The 21027-nt window shown below is 39.6% G+C and overlaps 1 protein-coding gene across 1 annotated transcript; it reads left to right on the plus strand.

Annotated features, from left to right (window-relative positions):
* The first annotated feature begins 289 nt into the window (after positions 1–289).
* On the plus strand, positions 290–20776 carry LOC307109535 (E3 ubiquitin-protein ligase TRIM22-like). The gene is made up of 8 exons (XM_079788341.1): positions 290–422; positions 4063–4542; positions 5111–5206; positions 5816–6046; positions 15307–15329; positions 18917–19014; positions 19299–19325; positions 19577–20776. The coding sequence occupies exons 2-8, from the start codon at positions 4132–4134 to the stop codon at positions 20170–20172; spliced, it is 1482 nt and encodes a 493-aa protein (XP_079644467.1). The 5' UTR covers positions 290–422; positions 4063–4131; the 3' UTR covers positions 20173–20776.
* The last annotated feature ends 251 nt before the right edge of the window (positions 20777–21027 follow it).

Below are 21027 nucleotides of genomic sequence, written 5' to 3' on the forward strand. Positions count from 1 at the left end.
AAGTAGTTTAGTACATGACTATAGGATAAGTTTAACTAGTAGGTGTAGAAATGAACTGAAATTCTGAGTATTCAGGCAAGCTGTAGAATGTATAATTGGATTTCACATTTTTCTTATTCAAATATTCTTGCTAGAATAATCTGAGAAAGGAATAAAAACACAGTGATTGAGTGCCAAGCTGGAATAGGTCCTAGAACATACTGAAGCATTAACTTTCCCAAGTGTTCCACATGGTGGCGTCCCATTGTTATTGTTAAGTTTTTGTTTTGCTTAGTTTCGTTTCCACTCCTATGAATTTAACTTTCATTTCTCACTCCTGCTGTGTGGAGACACTCCTCGGTGGAGAACTCATTTCTGGATTGATGAGTGGATCTTGACCAGACCTACACTTGATCTTCTCCACTGAGTTACGGCTCCTGAAAGTAAGTGGGGCAGTTTCTTGGGGGAGCAGACTGAATGTGTTTGGTGTCTTAAATTGTGGTTCTGAAGCTGCTCTGCTTGTGGGTGTCTCTGCTGCGCTGGCAGTAAAGAGGAACACTGCGTCTGGGGGAAGAGTGACTTTTAAAGAAGGAAGGTTTAAAAGAGCAGTCTTGTTTATTTCTCGGAGGGACTATTATTTCTCCAGGCTGAGTTACCCTCATTTTCTTCCTATTCTGTATTTTTGACTCTTTACCTCGCCAAAGTGATCCAGAATACTTTTTTTTTTTCCCAGACAGAAAATCTATTCCTCCTATTCTCCAGAGAAACCTGTGAGATGGAGTTCTGTTTTCCCTTTTCATAAAGCCCGGGTGAGGCCAGCCAGGGGGGAGAGCCCTTGTCCGGATGCATGTGGGAAAGGATGGGATCTCTTGAAACTGGTCCTCTTACTCGTTTGCTAAATTATCATTATTATTTTTTTTTTAAATAAAAGCTTTTTCTTAAAAGTACAGCAAACTTTCAGACAACAAGCTTCATCTAGCTGTAGTTGGCAACAGACATTATGACAAGGAATTCAGATGTTAAAACAGGATCATCACTGGGACAATGTTGATCCTAAATTCCATTTAGGATCAGCTCATTTCCGGCCAGATTTCTAAATTACGCAAGTGTCCTGGGGGCCTTTCCCCTTGGCCTTTGCTTCCAGTTCCTCGTTTCTCGAGTTTTTTATACTCCTTTTTTCCTTCTGCTCGAATGACATATCTTCCTTGTTCATCTCCTTGGCCTGCTTCTTGGGCTGCTTTAGAGACTTTCTTTTTTTTTTTTTTTTTTGCCATCTTTCAGACTAGACACGACACCTGCTGCCCCTTCCCATGATCTGATTCTTTTACTCTTGTCTTGGGAAGTTGTGCACAACCTTCCTGATAAATGTACAATCCTCTGGCAAGCTGATGAAAGAGGATGGATGATCAGGTTGCTGCCCATCTCTGTAGCTCCCATGTGGTCACTTGTCTCTCCGAAGGTTCAAGAACAGGGAATTTTCTCTACACTGAGAGCCACATCTCACTGTTACCTCAGTGCATCCCAATAGTATTGGTTATAATCTACATCTTGCAACCTCTCCCTCTATTTGTTTTTGTCTTTTTAAATCTGTGCAGTAGTGGAGAGAACAATAATGGTGATATTGAAGGCAATATGTTTCTCAACAATTCTACCTATTTTAAAAATGACCTTGACCTCTGTAAGTCATTTATTTTATTTTCACATCTGAAGAAAAAAGTACTCTTTTTATTTTTATTTTTCTTTCTTTATTATTTTTCAATTACAGTTGATATTCAATATCATTTTGTATTACTTTCTGGTGTACAGCATCTAACCTGTGAGGTGAAGCCCTGTTTAGACAATCATATAAATTAAAAAGTATTTCCCCCCTAATCATACCCATCTGTATCACATATAGTTATTAAAATATTATTGACTATATACCCTATGCTGTACTTTTATATTTCCATGACTATTTTGTGACTACCAATGTGTACTTCTTAATCCAAGAAGGGAGTACTCTTATAAAAATACATATATAAGAAATAAATAGGCCAATGTGATTTCTAAATTATAACTGGTTAAAAATTGTTAGTGATGAAATGACCTCTATATTATGTCTTTGATGTTTCTGTAGGTGTCTTTGATGTTTCTGTAGGTGTGTTTGAGGGTATGGGAAGGCTCTGTGCAAGACAGGAATGTTAGTAGATAAACACTTCTCAGGTATTGGAGAACTGCTAATTAATGGTAATAAAGATGAAAGCTGATAAGAAAATGAAATGTCTAATTATCTATGGAGAGATGGGGAATGGGGAACTTCTAGTTTTATATATTCACCAAACATTGTGTTCTTGTGTGATGCACTGTTAAAGGTACTGAGTACATCAGTGAACAAAAGAAATATGTTATACATTAGGTAATAAAAATAAGAAAAATATATCAAGGGTACAGCAAGCAATAGTATTGGCAGTTTATAATAGATAAGTTAGAGCAGGCCATTCTGATAAGAGACATGTGAGGTGGAAGACAGAATAAAATGTAAGAAGGAGTCATGCTGATATCAGGGAGATTATTCCATTCAGAGATAAGCAAGTGTAAAATCTGAGAGGCAGCAGTGGGTTTGGTGCTTTTAATATCAAGAAAATGTTTTTATTATGGGAAAGAAAGGCAGGAGAGATGAACCTCAATGACTGCCTGTGAAGTGAGAGAATTCAGACTCAAAGGATCATCTATAATAATAAAAATGTAATATGCAAGTCAGCCGAATGACTGAACAGCAGAATGACCATCCAGACGACCTTCCGGATGACCACACTATGACACATACTGGCACCAGGCCAACCAAGGCGTGTGCGATGCTTTTGGTCAGGGGGCCCTGCCCTTGCCCCATGATCACACAGCAGGAAGAGGCCAGACCATCCTCTGTGGGGTGATTGATGGAGGGGCTCAGCGGTCGATCTCCCCAAAGAGGGTGGCCCAGGCCACCGGGCTGGTGGCCACAGAGGGAGGCCCAGGCCACCCAGCTGGCAGCACTGTGGTGGGTGGTCTCCCTCTGTGGACTGATCAATCTGGGGGCCCCATGATCAATCGCCCACAGAGGAAGGCCCAGGTCACCAGCTAGCAATGCTGTGGTGGTGTGCAGGGCTGGCCAGTGATCGTTCCACAGAGGGAGGCCCAGGCCAGCCAAGAGATCACACCACACACCTGTCACCTGCAGAGGAAGGCGACCAGTTGCGGGGGGGGAGAGGGGGCAGTGCCACACAGGTGACAAGCAGTGGCAGTGGTGGGGGCGGGCTAGCTGCTGGCAGCCAGGGGGAGAAAAGCCCCCATAGGCCCTGATCACCAGCCAGGCCTAGGGACCCTATCCGAGGGGTCCTGGATTGCAAGAGAGCACAGGCTGGGCTGAGGAAAACCCCCCTCACATGCACGAATTTCATGCACCGGGCCTCTAGTATATATTTTTTGCTGTTAAGAATTTATCAGAAAAGGAAATTTTGTAAAGACACAAGGGAGATGAATGGTAGCCTAAGGCTCGGGGTCAGAATGGGGGTGACTGCTAATGGCATTAAGCTTGTTTTCAAGGAATAGAAATGTTCTAAAATTAGATTGTGGTGATAGTTATTCTGTTTAATAAATGTACTAGAAACTTTTGTACTCTTAAAATGAATGCATGCAATGTAAATATAACTCAATAACACTGTTCAAATAAAGTAAGTCATGCAAGTGTAAAAGGCCAGGGGGCTGCAGTGGGGTTTAGTGTATCTAACCTGTTGTATGTGTTTGCAGGTGAAAATTATAGACAAGACTAATGGATGGGTAACATAAAGCTCTTGGTAGGAAGGGCCTCAAGTTGTCCTCTATCCAGTAGAAGGAAACAGCAAGCATTGCCTTGATGGGGTAAAATTTGTCATATGACATAAACTAAGATAAAGTGTTTGAAATTATTACAAAGGGGCTTTTTAATTTTGTCACTGACTACTCTTCTTCACTGTCTCTTTTCCTTTCTTTACTGAATATTAAAGTTTTGTCCTGTTCTAAATGTCTGCCCAACCAGTATCCTTTCTATTCCTGCCTTTCTTATCCTGTTTCCTTCAATATTCCCAGCCTTGCAAGAGTCAGTGAGCAAGAAGAGCCTCTGGAGTCAGGACAGGAAGAAGCCAGGAGAGCACAGCAATGGATTTTTCATCACAGGGGAGCATAAATGAGGAGTTTATCTGCCGCATCTGCCTGCAGCTCCTGACAGAACCCCTGAGTCTGAACTGTGGCCACAACTTCTGCCAAGTCTGCATCACTGCAAATGAGTCAGAGAGCTTCTTTGGAGGGCAATGCCGCTGTCCTGTGTGCCAGAGCACATACAACCCTTGGAACCTCCTGCCTAATCAGCACTTGGGCAACATAGTGAAGCAAATCAGAGAAGCCAACATGTGGCAACCCCAGCAGCAGAGGAGAGATCTCTGTGATCACCAGGGGGGAAATTGCCATCTCTTCTGTAAGGAGGATGGGAAGGCCATTTGCAGCCTTTGTGTCCAGGAGCACCAAGGTCATCAAATATCCCACGTGGAGGAGGTGGTCAAGGAATGTCAGGTAGGCCCCAGAGTGTGGAAACATTGGGCAGAATGTCACCTGAAGTGAAATCTTTACTGCTTAATCCCATTTCTTTTCCTTGTCACCATAGAACTGAGTGCTGCTTTCTCTTTGATATTCTTGGCTCAGCTTCTGAGGCCTGAGGGACATTGTTGTGCATTCATTCATTTTCTTCAATAATATACATATCAAAGAGAAGTTGTATGAGTGAGTTACTTCTCAAGATAAGTTCTGATTGCCCCAGTGAACAGATGGGATTTTGGGGAACATGGTTGGTTAGATCTGGGAAGAGTTTTCTTGAGGAGAAAGGACTTCGCTTGCTGCAAGATCAGTTCTTTCTTTAGGAAAAGAGAAATCTAAACTACTTGATACAGAGATGGAAACTTGTATCACCCTGGGTAAAGGACACACATACTTCCTCAGATTTCTGTCTACATTTTCAGTTCTAATTGCTAGCTTCAGTTCTGAAATTCTAGTCTCTTCTGAGATGACCGTGATTTCTCCATTTATCCTCTATCCAGGTGCTGAGAAAGCTCAGAACTTGACTTTGGTGGTTCCTTTCTCACAGGAGAAATTCCAGGTGGCTGTGGACAGGCTGATGCAGGAGCAGCAAGAAGCTGAGAGGTTGGAAGCTGTCATCAATGAAGAGAGAGATACCTGGAAGGTAAAAACACATTACTCCTGAGGCAGTTCTGAAACACCAAAATGGGCAGCACCTTGTCCAATCACAAGGGGGCCCCTTCCTCCTTGTTACCTCAGAATTAATGAGTCCAGAAGACTTGTGCTTAGTCCTCATTCAATTCCTTTCCTATTGAGGGTTGGGAGCTACAGGGTAGACGCTCGCAAGTGAAAACAACTATTTGGAAGCAAAGAAAGAGAGGGCTGATGTAAAAGTGATTCATGCATCCATGTCCCATTTCTATAATCAAGTTTGTGGTGCTGATACTTCCAGAAGAAATGTTAAGGAAGGCCCAGGATTCCCTATTTTGGAGATATGGGTGGAGGAGTTCCATGTAAAGTGTGGCATAATTATCCAAGCCTCATCCAGGTAGCACATGTATTTCCTGGTGGGCCATGAGAAAGTAGACTTGAAAGAATTGCTTTGGGAACAGCTCAAGGCAAATAGTAGGAAAAATGCCTTTTCCAGGAATGGTTCACTTCCTTTTATCTTGTAAGTGCCTGAGGAAAATATTGTATTGGCTTTCCAAGGCGCATGAAAAGTAGGCCCTCAGCTAGACATTCTGACTGCCTCTTTTTCTTCTCATCCCTAAAGAATCGTATGCTGACTGAGAGAGAGAGGATTCTAAACGGGTTTGAGGAAATGAGAGGCATCCTGGACAGAGAAGAGAAAAGGGAGCTGCAAAAGCTGGATGACAATGAAGTGCATGTGATGGATAACTTGGCAGTGGCTAAAGACCAGGTGATCCAGCAGAAGCAGTACATGAGAGAGCTCATCTCAGATCTCCAACATCATATGTGTGAATCATCTATAGACAAGCTGCAGGTAGGACTTAGGATGGAGATCTTATATATGAGATTTGGGGGAATCACAGAGATTACGCTTCCTTCCCCTCTAGGTCCCTGCACTTTCTTTCTGATTGAAAAGTTCCTTTGACCCTTAAATGGTCCTTCTCTGTCATTCATTTCATGGGCATTAGGAAAATTCAATGTACAAATGACAAGGGAAACTCACATTATTATTTTATAAAGTGCCGTGCAAAAATTTGAGAGAGGATTTCTTGTTATATTCTATTATCATCTAGCATTTGTAAGGCACTTCTTCACTAAGCTTAGTCAAGCAACTCATATCTCTCTTTATGTTAGGTTTTGTTGTTTTGTTAAGGGGTAGCAAATGTGATACCTGCGTGAGGGGTGAGAATATATGACTATGTGTATGTGCTTGTGCGTGTGCATTTGTGTGTGTGTGTGTTTGTGCTGGCTAGAGAAGGATGGGATAAATATAGCAAGTTGATAAAGGAATTGTACCTGGTATTAAGTTATTCTTTTTCCATGGAATTAGCTTCATGACTAATCTTAAGCTATGAAACATTTTGGGAAATTGAGAAAATTTCAAATTTTCTGCTTGACTTATTGCCATTCTTTTTTGCTAGCTGGACAAGAATTTCTTAACTTTGGTTCCAGTAGCGAAGTAACCAATTTCCATCTGCTGAATCTTTACTTCTTCCTAAAAAAATATTTTTGAAGTATAAATTACATTAAAAAATCCACCCTTTGTAAATATACAACTCAAATATTTTTACTAAATATATTGAATTGTTAAACAAGTGCACAAATAAGTTCAACACTTGAAAAAAATCTCTCCCTTCTTCCACGGAATTATTTTGGCATCTTTGTCAAAAATAAATTTGCTCTATTATATTTTTGGATTAGTGAAACAATTCTATTCAATTTCATTTCAAAACAATTCTATTTTAAGTCGGTGTATCTCTAAGACTAAAGCACCTCTGTCCCAGGGAGCCTGAGAATTCTACTGCCATCTAGTGGGTAGAGGCCAGAGATGCTACTCATCCACGACAAACCACAGGGCAGACTCCATTGCAATTACCTGGGCCAGAAATATTGTCCTAGGTCCATGGAATTTTATACTAAAATTGTTGTGTATATTTTTAAAGCCTGATGTGATTTTTATAGAGTGAGGAAATAGCAGTCAGCTAAGACATGGACAGTATGGGACAGTTATTTGTCTAATGACATTCAATTACTTTTTTGGGGAGAGGGGGCGGTAACCACCTGTTGAATTACTTTTTGAGTAATTTCAGTTCATGTAGTTGGTTAGAATTGGTAAAATCAGTATTAAAAGCACCAGGGATGTATATGTTTCTTAGTTCTAGGTAAATCAGCATATTTAATTTCTATAGGTTTACCAAAGATGCCGTGATTATTTTAAGATATGCACCTGACCCATTCAGGACAATGATTTGTATGCCTTAGAATTTTATTGTTATGACTAGAAAGAAAAATTCTCTTTTCTGCTAAGTGATATATTATAGATTATCATTTAAACCAGGATGCTCAAGTTGATACCATATAGAGAATGAAAATAAAGTTTATATAAGCAAGTAGAAAATAGAATTTTGAGAAGAAAGAACTGATCCTGGTAAGATTTTTCCTAGAAATCTAGCTAATGCAAAAGTTCTGCTTGCCCCCTGAGTTTCTCTTTTTTGCTTTTAAATTTAAGCCAGTTTTTGCTAGGCTTTTGCTATATACAATAACAATGAAAAACATAATATAGAGAGTAAAATTTTTTTGAGGGAGTATAGCCAGCTAGAGGCCAAGGCTTTGCTGATATGAAAGAGTTTAGACTAAATTTATGTTCAAAGAAATAAGGCAAACAATATTATGATGGGGAAGAGAAGATGGCTAAAAGAAGCTTAGCATATGGACTGGATTGGCCTAATACAATATTGGAATTCAGGGTAAGATATACTTTTTAAGACAGTGATGAAGTGGATAGCAATACCATTCTGGAAAATGGAATGTAAATGTCTGGGAAACAGTCAATTACATTTTAGACTTTCTCTGCTGCTGGTTTCTGTGGCTTATTTCACACTCACACATTGATGAGATTCCCATAGGGTAGTGCGTAGAATGTACATAGAGTGACTAGAGGGAGGCCGGAAAAAAACATTTGCTTGACGTGCTAGTTTGCTTGTCCCTGGAGCAAAATAAAATATCCATTCTAAGAAATGGAATTATTAATTATTCATCTTTGATTCTGCAGAGCGTGGAATTATGTCTACGAAATAGATTTCCCTTTGTCACTCGAATGCATAAAAACATAATGAATTAAGGGTGTGTTCTCATGAATATTTTTAAAGAAATAGTAGGCCTCCTCCTGCTTATTTTTTATTTCTTAATTTAATTCTTTATTGTTGAAATTATTGCATATGTCCCCTTTTTCCCCATTGTCCTCTCCCAGCCTCCCCCGACCCTGCCAGCCCAGGCCTTCACACCCCACTGTCTGTGTCCATTGGTTATGCTTATATGCAAACTAGTTCTTTGGTTGATCTTTTTTCCCCTCAATCCCCACCCACTCTACCCTGCTTTCCCTCTGAGATGTGACAGTCTGTTCAATGATTCTATGTCTATGGATCTATCCATCAGTTTATGTTCATTATATTCCATAAATGAGTGAAATCAAGTGATACTTATTTTTCTCTGACTGGTTTATTTCACTTAGCATAATGCTCTCCAGGTCCATCCATGCTGTTGCAAATAGTAAGAGTTCTTTCTTTTTTACAGCAGTGTAATATTCCAATGTGTAGAAGTACCACCTTTTTTAATCTACACTGATGGGCACTTAGCCTATTTCCAAATCTTAGCTATTATAAATTGTGCAGCTATGAACATAGGAGTGCATATATTCTTCCTGATTGGTGTTTCTGATTTCTTGGGATATGTTCCTAGACTGGGTCAAATGGGAGTTCCATTTTAAATTTTTTGAGAAAACTCCATACTGTTTTCCACAGTGGCTGCACCAGTCTGCATTCCTACCAGCAGTGCTCCAGGGTTCCCTTTTCTCCACATTCTTCCCAGCACTTGTGGTTTGTTGATTTGTTGATAGTCATTCTGACAGGTGTGAGGTGGTACCTCATTGTTGTTTTGATTAGTGACTTTGGGCATTTTTCATATGCCTTTGACCTGTATATTCACTTTCAAGAAGTGTCAATTTAGGTCCTTTGCCCATTTTTAAAAATTGGATTGTTTATTTTCCTTTTGTTAAGTTGTATGACTTCCCTATAAATTTTAGAGATTAAACCCTTATCTGATGTAACATTGGCAAAAAATGTTCTCCCATGCAAAGGACTCTCTTGTTATTTTGTTGATAGTTTCTTTTGCTGTGCAGAAGCTTTTTATTTTGATGTAGTCCCATTTATTTTCTTCTTAGTTTCCATTGTGCTAGGAAATGTATCAGTAAACATATTGCTATGAGGTATGTCTGATATTTTGCTGTCTATGGATTCTTCTAAGATGTTTAGGCTTTCCCATCTTACATTTAAGTCATTTATCCACTTTGAGTTTATTTATTTTTTTATATGGTGTAAGTTGGTGGTCAAGTTTCATTTTTTTTGCATGTGTCTGTCCAATTTTCCCAACATCATTTGTTGAAGGGACTGCTTTGACTCCATTGTATACTCTGGTCTCCTTTGTCAAATATTAATTGAGCATAATGGTTTGGGCCAATTTCTGGGTTCTCCATTCTGTTCCATTGGTCTATATGTCTGCTCTTGCTCCAGTACCAGGCTGTTTTTAAAACAGTGGCTTTGTAATATAACTTGATGTCTGGTATTATGAGCCTTCCAACTTTGTTCTTTTTTCTCAGGATTGCTGTAGCTATTTGTTTTTTTCTTTTTTCATTCCATATAAATTTCTGGAGAGTTTGTTCTATGCCATTGGTATTTTATTATATATTTTATTTTATTTTATTTAAGTTTTTAATTTCTTTATTGATTAAGTTATTACATATGTGTCCTTATCCATCCATTACATTTTAATGGGGATTGCATTGAATCTATAGATTGCTTTGGGTAATATGGACATTTCAATGATGTTGATTCTACCAATCCATGAGCACAGTGTATTCTTCCAATTGTTTATGTCTTCCTCTATCTCTTTTTTCAATATCCTATAGTTTTCTGAGTACAGATCTTTTACCTCCTTAATTAAGTTTATATCTAGATATCTTTTTTTTTGTTTGTTTCAATGGTAAATGGGATTGCTTTTTTAGTTTCTCTTTCTGTGAGTTCATTATTGGTGTATAAAAATGCCATAGATTTCTGGGTGTTAATTTTGTATCCTGCTACATTGTAAATTAATTTATTAAATTTAGTAGTTTTTTTATGGAGTCTTTAGGGTTTTCTATGTACAATATCATGTCATCAGCAAATAATGACAATTTTAGCTCTTCCTTTCTAATTCAGATGCCTTTTACGTCTTCTTGTCTGATCACTATAGCTAGCACTATGTCAAAAAGGAGTGGTGAAGGTAGGCATCCCTGTCTTGCTCCTGTTCTTATCTTAGGGGAAATCGTTTTAGTTTATGTCCATTGAGTATGATGTTGGCTGTAGGTTTGTCATATAAGGTTTTTATTATGTTGAAGTATGATCACTCTATTCCCACTTTGCTGAGGGTTTTTATCAAGAAAGGGTGCTGGATTTTGTCAAATGCTTTTTCTGCATCAGTTGATATGATCATGTGGTTTTTGTCTTTCAATTTGTTTATGTGATGTATCATATTTATTGATTTGCAGATATTGTTCCAGCCTTGCATCTCTAGGATAAATCCCAATTGGTCATGGGATATGACCTTTTAATGTATTGCTGGATGTGATTTGCTAATATTTGCTGAGGATTTTATTATCTATGTTCATCAGGGAAATTGGCCTGTAATTCTCTTTCTTTGTAGTGTCTTTATCTGGTTTTGGGCTTAGGGTAATCCTGGCATTAGAAAAAAAAGCTTGGAAGTATCCCTTCATCTTGAATTTTTTAGAATAGTCTGAGGAGTGTAGGTGCTAGTTCTTCTGTGAATGTTTGGTAAAACACTCCTGTGAAGCCATCCAGACCAGGGCTTTTGTTTGCTGGAAGTTTCTTAATGACTACTTCAATTTCATCAGTAGTTATTGGCCTATTCAGGTTTTTTTATTCTTCCTGATTGAGATTTGGAAGATTTTGTTTTTCTAGGACTGGGGTCCTCAAACTTTTTAAACAGGGGGCCAGTTCACTGTCCCTCAGACCGTTGGAGGGCCGGACTATAGTTTAAAAAAAAAAACTATGAACAAATTACTATGCACACTGCACATATCTTATTTTGAAGTAAAAAACAAAACGGCAAAAACACCCGCATGTGGCCCGTGGGCCGTAGTTTGAGGACGCCTGTTCTAGGAATATATCCATTTCATTTAGGTTGTCCAGTTTGTTGGAATAGAGTTGTTCATAGTATTTTTTTTTTTACAGTCCTTTGTATTTCTGTGGGGTCAGTTTATATTTCACCTCTTTCATTTCTTTCTTTTTTTTAATATTTTATTTACTTGGGTCCTCTCTCTTTGCTTCTTGGTGAGCCTGGCTAGAGGTTTATCAATCTTGTTTATACTTTCAAAGAACCAGCTCTTGGTTCTATTCATTTTTTTTTGTCTCTATGTCATTTATTTCTGCTCTGATCTTTATTATTTCCTTCCTCTACTTACTCTGGGATTTTCTTGTTGCTCTTTTTTCTAATTTATTAAGTTGTAGGGTTAGATAATTTATCACCAGTTTTTCTTATTTTTTTATTGTTTAAAACATTACATATATTAGTAAATATATCTCCTTTTTTTCCCCCATTGACCTTCCCCCAGCCTCCCCTACCCCCTGTCGCATGCCATCATCCCACCCCCGCCTCCCCCAGTGTCTTGTGTCCATTGGTGTGCTTATATGCATGCATACAAGTCCTTTGGCTGATCTATTTCCCTCCCTCCCCAACACTCCCCAGACTTCCCACTGTAATTTGACAGTCTGTTCAGTGCTTTACTGCCTCTGTATCTATCTTTTTATTCATCAGGATATAATGTTCTTTATTTTCCATAAATGAGTGAGATCATGTGGTATTTTTCTTTCATTTCCTGGCTTATTTCACTTAACATAATGCTCTCCAGGTCCATCCATACTGCCGCAAGTGGTAAGAATTCCTTCTTTTTTATAGCAGCGTAGTAGTTCTTATTTTTAGAGGTAGGCCTGTAGTGCTATGAAATTCCCTCTCAGGATTGCTTTCACTATGTCTGATAGATTTTGGATTGTTGTGTTTTCATTATCATTTGTTTCCAGGATGTTTTTTATTTCTTCTTTGATCTCTTTGGTAACCAATCATTGTTTAATAGAATGCTATTTAGGCTCCAAGTGTTTGATTGTTTTTTTTGGTTATTATTTTTACTGTAGTTTATTTCTAATTTTATGCCATTATGATCTGAGAGGATGATTGATATGATTTCAATCTTCTTGAATTTTTAGAGACTGTCCTAATATGTGGTTTATCTTTGAAAATGGCCCACGTGCACTTGAGAAGAATGTATATTACATGGTTTTGTGGTGAAATGTTCTGAAGATGCCAATTAGTTCCATCTGCTCTAGTGAGTTGTTTAGGATTGCTGTTTCTTTGTTGATTTTTGTCTAGAAGATTTATCCAGTGATTTAAATGTGGTATTCAAGTCCCCTACTATGATTGTATTGCTGTCAATCTCTCCCTTGATATCTTTTAAAAGTATTTTTATGTATTTGGGTGCTTCTATATTAGGTGCATATATATTTAACAGAATTATATCCTCTTGTTGAATTGATCTCTTTAGTATTAAGAAATGGCCTTTATTATTTCTTGTTATAGTCTCCAGTTTGAGGTCTATTTTGTCAGATATAAGTATTGCTACCCCAGATTTTTATTTTTTATTTTCCATTTTCCGGAAAGATTTTTTCCATCCCTTCATTTTTTGTCTGTGTGAGTTCTTTATTCTGTGTTGGGTCTCTTGTAGATAGCATAAATATGGGTCATGTTTTCTTATACATTAAGATACCCCATGTCTTTTAATTGGGGCATTATATCCATTTACATTTAAGGGTATTATTGATAGATACTTGTTTGTTGCCATTTTTTTATTCTTTATGCCAGTGTTCCTTCTTCCCTTTATATTTCTTCTTTTTACAACAGTCTCTTTATCATTTCTTGCATTGCTGGCTTGGTGGTAATAAACCCCCTTAGCATTTTTTTTTTTTTTTTTTTGCCTGTGAATGTCCTGATTTCACCTTCAATTTTGAATAATAGCCTTGCTGGATAGAGTATTCTTGGATTCAGTCCCTTGTTTTGAATCACTTTGTATACTTCATTACATTCCCTTCTGGCCTGGTGTATTTCTGTTGAGAAATCATTTGATGGTTTAGTGGGAGATCCCTTGTAGATAACTTTCTGTCTTTCTCTTGCAGTCCTTAAGATGTTTCTTTGTTGTTAACCTTTGCCATTATAATTACAATGTGTCTTGGTGTGGGTCTTTTTGGGTTCATCTTGTGTGACTTTTTTCTTCCACAAGTCAGGGAAATTTTCTGTCATTATTTCTTCCAATAGGTTTTGTAGTCTTTATTCTGATTCTTGTCCTTCTGAACTCCTATTATGCAGATTTTGCTTTGTTTCATGCTGTCCCAAAGCTCCCTTTATCTCTCCCACTTTTTATTTTTTTTCCAATTGCTGTTCAGATTGGGTGTTTTTATTGACCTTGTCTTCTAACTCGCTGATTCAGACCTCTACTTCTGCTAGTCTACTGTTGAAGCCTTACATTGTGTTATAGCAGATATGTTATTCTTAATTTCTTCTTGATTCTTACAAGAATTGTGAATTTCTTATGTAGACAGTTGAGCATCCTTATAATCATTAATCTGAATTCTCTCTATGACATATTGCTGGCCTCCGTTTTATTTATTTATTTTTCTGGTGATTCCTTCTTTTCTTTCCTTTGGGGATTGGTTTTTTTTTTGTTTGTTTTTGGTCTCCCCATGTTTTCTGTCTCTTTCTGGCCCTGAGCACCTTGCTTGGTGTCTGAGAGGTTGAAGCCCCTAGCAGTTCAATGGTCCTGGATTCCTTAGCTCAAGGCTGGATCTTCCATTAGTCTTATACCTTTATTGTCTTTGCTCTGAGTTGTACTCCCTTCTCTCATGGATTGGGTCCCTCTGCTGCCCACTGCAGATGCTCAGGGTGGGCAGGGGTGTGTTCATAGTTCCTCCTGTGTGCGACTCCCTGTGAGGACCCAGATTCCTCTGGCATGCAGTTCACTGTGCAGACCTATCAACTAGTGGCAGGTGCCCTAGTTCCCTCTGGCAGCTCACTTGCAGTGTGATTCTGGGGTCTGGACTGGGTGCCAGGTGGCTCCAGCTCACTCTGGCAAGGTGGTCCTGTGACTCAGGGCTGAGCATGTCAGGTGTCTCCATGTCACACCAGCAGCATGGTCGTGGGGCCCCAGGAAGGACATATAGCTGATGGCTCTGGGTTGAAACAGCAGTGAAGACCCGGGGCCTGAGTGGGACTGGGGCACAGAGTTCCCTGGCTTGCACTCACAGTGTGAGGTCAGGATGCACTGACAAGGAGGCGTGGTGTGGGAGGTCTCTATGGTGAGCACTCACTGCAGACATTTGGAAGCCTGCAGCGTGGTACTGCACCACTCATTTCCAGGGCTCGGTTGTGGTCCCACTCAGATTACAACTGGCAAGTGGCCCCCTGCACAGGTCTGGGGTGGTGTCTAGGCCAGTCTTGGTGTTGGTATGGCTGTGCTCCTGGCTTCCCTCTGCTCCCCTCTCTGCCTTTTAAATATATTCCTTCTCCAGATCTTGGAAACACCTTTCTAACATCCTCACATGAGTCCTCTAGGATGGTTGTTTTGGGTCTTATCTCTACAGTTTTTCCCCCACCTATTTATTCTGACCATCTATTTATTCAAGCCACATTAGGGGGTGCTAAGGGTATGAGGAAGAAGGTGAGTAAACTTTATAGATAGGAGGGCTTATCACTCCTTTGAGGGTTCCCAGAAAAATAAGGGATGTGTAGTTAAATTTGAATTGCAGATAAACAACACATTATTTTTTAGCAGAAGAGTATCTTAAATATTATAGAGCCCATGCTTATACTAAAACATATTTGTGATATTTTCAAAATTAAATTTTAACTAGCCATTTTAATTTTCTAAATCTGTCAACTTTAATCTTGATTTATGTTTTTTTCCCCTCTTCTCCCCAGGATGTGATTAACGTCATAAGAAGGTACGTGTGTGTGAGACCAGGCATGGTCCTTTTTGTGTGATGACAGAATTATAACTATGAGTAATCTTGAATAAATCATAATTTTAAACAATCATAGATGTGGGAAACTTGGGTATTACATTATTTCACCTGCTGATGACAGGTGACACTTTGTAATGGTATGGAATTTGGGTGGTGGGAGGCCACAGAGTTAGGGATAATAGAAGCATTAGAAATAAGAGTCTCAAACAAGAGGTCTACACCAAGACATATCTTAATTAAAATGCTACCTGGAAACTATTACGCTAAGTGAAATAAGCTAATAAGAGTAAGACAAATATCACATGATTTCATTTATTTGTGAAATCTAAGGAATAAAATGAATTGGCCATCAAAATAAGAACCAAGGAATAGAGACATGGACCACATTAATATCTCTTGGGGGGTGGGGAGTGAGAAGAAGAGATAAACAAAATAACTTACATACTTATATGCATAGCCCATGGACACATACAATAGTGTGGGGAAGGCCTGAAAATGGGTAGAGAGGGGTTAAAGTGTGTAAAAATGGGGGACATCTGTAATACTGTCAATAATAGAAAATATATTGAATTTTAAAAATGCGAAAGTTTAAAGACAAAATGAGAATCTTAAAAGCAACAAGAGAAAAGCAGTTAGTTACCAAAAGAGGGTTCCCGCAAGACTGTCAGCTGATTTCTCAATAGAAACTTTGCAGGCCAGAAGGTAGTGCCATGAAATATTCAAAGTGATGGAAATCAAGGACCTACAGACAAGATTACTCTACCTAGAAAGGTTATTATTTAGAGTTGAAGGACAGGTAAAGTGCTTCCCAAACAAAAAAAAAGCTAAATGCATTCATCATCATCAAACTAGTACTACTTGAAATATTAAAGAATTTTGTTTAGGGAGAATAAATAAAAAGAAAGATTAAAAAATATGAACAATAAAATGGCAATAAATGCATATCTATCAACAATTGAATCTAAAAATAAACAAACAAGCAGAACAGAAACACACTCAGATACAGAGAACATTTTGAAAGTTGCCAGATGGGAGGGAGGTTGGGGGGGACAGGTGAAAATGTGAAGGTATTTAAAGATACAAATTAGTAGTTATAGAATAGTGATGGGGCTATAAAGTACAGCATAGGTGATATATCCAATAATATTCTAATAACTCTGTACGGTGTCAGATGTGTATGATATTTTGGGGGGATGATCACTTAGTATGTTTTATAATGTCTAATTACTGGGATGTACACCTGAAACTTATATAATACCAGAGGCCAGTGCATGAAATTCGTGCACGGGGCTGGGAGGTGTCCCTCAGCCCAGCCTGCAGCCTCTCCAATATGGGACCCCAATCAGGCCTAAACGGGCAGTTGGACATCCCTCTCACAATCCAGGATTGCTGGCTCCCAACTGCTCGCCTGCCTGCCTTCCTGATTGCCCCTAACCACTTCTGCCTGCCAGCCTGATCACCCCCTAACCACACCCCTGTCAACCTGATTGATGCCTAACTGCTCCCCTGCCAGCCTGTTTGCCCCTAACTACCCTCTCCTGCAGGCCTGGTCACCCCTAACTGCCCTCTCCTGCAGGCTTGATCGCCCCCAACTGCCCTCCCTTGCAGGCCTGGTCCCTCCCAACTGTCCTCCCCTGCTGGCCATCTTGTGTCCACATGGGGGCAGCCATCTTGTGTGTTGGAATGATGGTCAATTTGCATATTACTCTTTTATTAGATAGGATAGAGGCCTGGTGCATGGGTGGGGGCCAGCTGGTTTGCCCTGAAGGGTGTACCGGATTAGGGTGGCGGTTCCCTTGGGGTGTGGGGCGGCCTGGGTGAGGGGCCTGTGGTGGTTTGCAGGCTGGCCACAGCCCCCAGCGACCCAAGAAGAGGCCCTGGTATCTGGGATTTATTTATCTTCTACAATTGAAACTTTGTAGCCTGGAGCTGAGCCAAGTCTCCTGCTTGCTCTGTGGTGGTATCCATTTCTGTTGGGATTTATTTATCTTCTATAATTGAAACTTTGTAGCCTTAAGCAGAGGCCAAGGCAGGCCAGGGCAGGCATAAAGCTTGGCTTCCTCCATTGCTGGGGGCAACCCTAGCCTCCTGCTCTCTCCAGCTCCATGGTTGCCAACATTTATGTTGGGATTTATTTATCTTCTATAATTGAAGCTTTGTAGCCTTCAGTGGAGGCTTGGGCCCACCAGGGTGTGTGGAAAGCTTGGCCTCCTCCATCACCAGGGAAACCCAAGCCTCCCTCTTGCTCGCTCCTAGGCCGCAGCCATCTTCGTTGGGGTTAATTTGCATGCTCAATCCTGATTGGATGGTGGGTGTGGCTTGTGGGTGTAGCAGAGTGATTGCTAACTTGCATATTACTCTTTTATTAGATAGGATTGTATGTCAAGTGTAATTGAAAAAAATTAAAAATGATTTTATAAAAGAAACAAGAGGTTACAATATCAGAATTCCATGACTTCATTCATTTTAGTCAAACCTTAGTCTCTTGCTTCTATACTTAACAGGTGCCTTTCTTATCACAGGAAGGATCTTTTCCTCTTTCTCTGTCAGGCCCCCAAATTTTCCACAATTATGATTTCTTTATATTTCTTTTTAACCCTGAAAATAGAAGAAACAAGTTCTTTCTAAGGTGATGTTTTTTGGAGAGAAGAAAGAGAGAAAGAAAGAAAGAAAGAAAGAAAGAAAGAAAGAAAGAAAGAAAGAAAGAAAGAAAGAAGGAAGGAAGGAAGGAAGGAAGGAAGGAAGGAAGGAAGGAAGGAAGAAAGAAAGAGAAGGAAAGAAAGAAAGATTCAAGTCTCAGGGAAAAATGGCTTTAGTCCTCGTGTCAATAATAAATCTCTTTTTCTTTACACATTTTAGCAACTTGTAGGAAAAGTGGCTTTCTTTGTCTAAAGTTGCACACACACTTGGCAACATCAAGCATATGAAATTCAGACCACTATTAATTTTGATATATTAAGTTCTCCTTTCTCAAGTATTTGTAATGATTCCCCAGAGAAAGTGACATTTTATGTTATGCTTAGCATCTGTATTGGGTTAATAGACTTAGAAAACATGTCAGACTTTCAATGCAGAAGTCCCACACTTGCTAACCTAAAGCTCTCAGTAGCCAGATTCTAGAGCCTCTCCACTAAGCATCTGCCTAGGCACCATCATCTCTGGCCTCTTCCTGGAGGAACCACTGAGATGGCAGTAACTCTTCCATATGTGAAATACTTTTTATTAGAGGCACCAAACAACTTTTAAAGTTACCACCATTACATCTAATAGTGTATTATTTTAAGAGGTAGAGAGTATGGGTTAATTCTTTTTTTTTTCATTTTGAAGGACGAACATGAGCTTCATGAGAAGTTCTTCCCAAGGTCACACAGAGGGTAGATAGAAAGGTAGACATGAAGACATTCCTTCTGGTTGCAGTGTCAGGGCTCTCACCTGTCCCTCCCTCAGGCTCTTCATTGAAGAGGACTCAAGTGATTAGGTATCAATGGAATGAAAGGTGAGAGAGACAGTGGTCTTGGAGAGACCAAAGGTAAGAAGTGTGAGGGATCAATTTTTGTCTTATCTAGGAGCGAGGTCTGGACCTTGAAGAAGCCAAAAATTGTTTCCAAGAAACTAAGTACATTCCGATTTCCAGACCTTAATGGGATGCTGCAAGTGTTTAAAGGTGAGGAAAGCCAGAGGAAGGGTGTATGAGATTCTTACAGTACCAGAGCACATGGAGGAATGGATGCTATTTCTATATGAGGATAAAAGAGAGGAGGTAGGCCTCACAAGAAGACATAGATACCATGTGCTGAAGATGTGAACACATCTAAGTGGGAATGGCCAGGTGTCCTCCTTCACCAGTTGACAGCCTCAGAGGCTTCCCCTCCCACTCAAGAGAAAGGACAGGTATCAGAGGTTCCTCCTTTGCTTCTAACAACATCATTGAAACTTTTGTCATTTCAGAGCTGGCCGAAGTCCAAAGCTACTGGGGTAAGAAATTACAGGTTCTTCAAATCATCATGTTCTTATCCCTTTTCAGAAGTTGTGCTTAATCTTAGGTTCCATGATCTCAATTACACGTGTTCCACCCAAACAGACATACATACAACAGTTCTTAACTGATCTACTCCTCACTGACCCATTAACTCATGTTCCTCCCAGTCAATTCCCATATTCCTTCTCAAAATGTCACAAGATACATGTAATATTTAATTCACCTGACTATGTAATTTTTCCTACAGTGGACTTGACGCTGAACCCATCCAATGATCTGTCGAATGTTGTCGTTTCTGAGGATCAGAGACAAGTGACTGTTGGGAATGATTTTATGTTTAGGAATGTATACCCATGTAACCTTTCTGCTTTTGATGTACAGGGAAGTCAAAATTTCTCTTCAGGGAAATGTTACTGGGAAGTTGATGTGTCTGGGAAAATTGCCTGGGTTCTGGGGGTATACAGTAAAACAAGCAATCTCAATAGAAAGAAAAGCTCTGGGTTTGTTTTTAACCGAAACCCAAATTATTCAAATGCTTACTCCAGATTCAGACCTGAAAATGGCTACTGGGTTGTAGGGTTACAGAATGAATCTGAGTACAATGCCTTTGAGGACTCTTCCACCTCTGATCCCAAGGTCTTGACTCTTTCCATGGCTGTTGCTCCCCATCGAATTGGGGTTTTCCTAGACTATGAAGCAAGCACTGTCTCATTTTTTAATGTCACAAACAATGGGTCACTCATCTACAAGTTCTCTAAATGTCACTTTTCTCAGACTGTTTATCCCTATTTCAATCCTTGGAACTGCCCAGTTCCCATGACTCTGTGCCCACCGAGCTCCTGAATGATCTCCTTCCCTCATCCAATTCTGTGTAGCGACCCTTGTCCTGGGCTCATCTCCTGCACCTGAGCTCACTGCTCCATTCAGACCTTCTCTTCCTCGCTGTCACCCTTCTGTAGAATGTTTGTTGATTCTTGGCTTAGAAGAGAAGCTTATTTACTCAGTTACCCTTTCCTATATTATCAGCAAAAGGTATGTAATTCCTCCTATCAACAGAAAAGTATTAGTATAATACCTCTACCCTCCCATTTTTCCACATTTTCCTTTAACCCTAACTTGAAGAGACACTAACCATGACCTTAGGACAATCCGTAATCACCCCACAACTAAGTGGTATTTGAGTGTATATCTATTTGTTGCCCAACATACAGCAGGTTGTCCAGAAAGGTTCGGGTGGGGGAGAGGGGGCAAATGTAATATATGTACCCAGAGTGAACATTTTATGTTCAGAGTTTTTGAGTTTAAATCCTGTCTCTTACAAGGTGTGTAACGATGGATATATTTTTGTTTCTTCTCATAAAATAAAAGTTGGTTTGTAAATTGCACCTAACTCTTAAAGATCTTTGTGTGAAACTGTCACTCAATGTAAAGCACCCATTTAAGGGTTCTGCACAATATAATAAATGTTTGCTCTCATGATCTAAGAAAAGTATGAGCTGTGTCAGTGTCCTGTGTAATGGATGCGTGCCCTTCAGAGGAAGAGAAAATGAATCTACTGAAGCTCATTTGTCAAGTTCCCAGATTCTGCTGTCAAGACTACTCCAGTCTTGACTACTCCAGTTCCAGTCTTGTGTTACACACACATAGGTAAATAGGTAAATACACACACACACACACACACACACACACACACACACA

The sequence above is a fragment of the Cnephaeus nilssonii genome, assembly GCF_951640355.1.
Source record: "Cnephaeus nilssonii genome assembly, chromosome: 13".
Lineage (NCBI taxonomy): Eukaryota > Metazoa > Chordata > Mammalia > Chiroptera > Vespertilionidae > Cnephaeus > Cnephaeus nilssonii.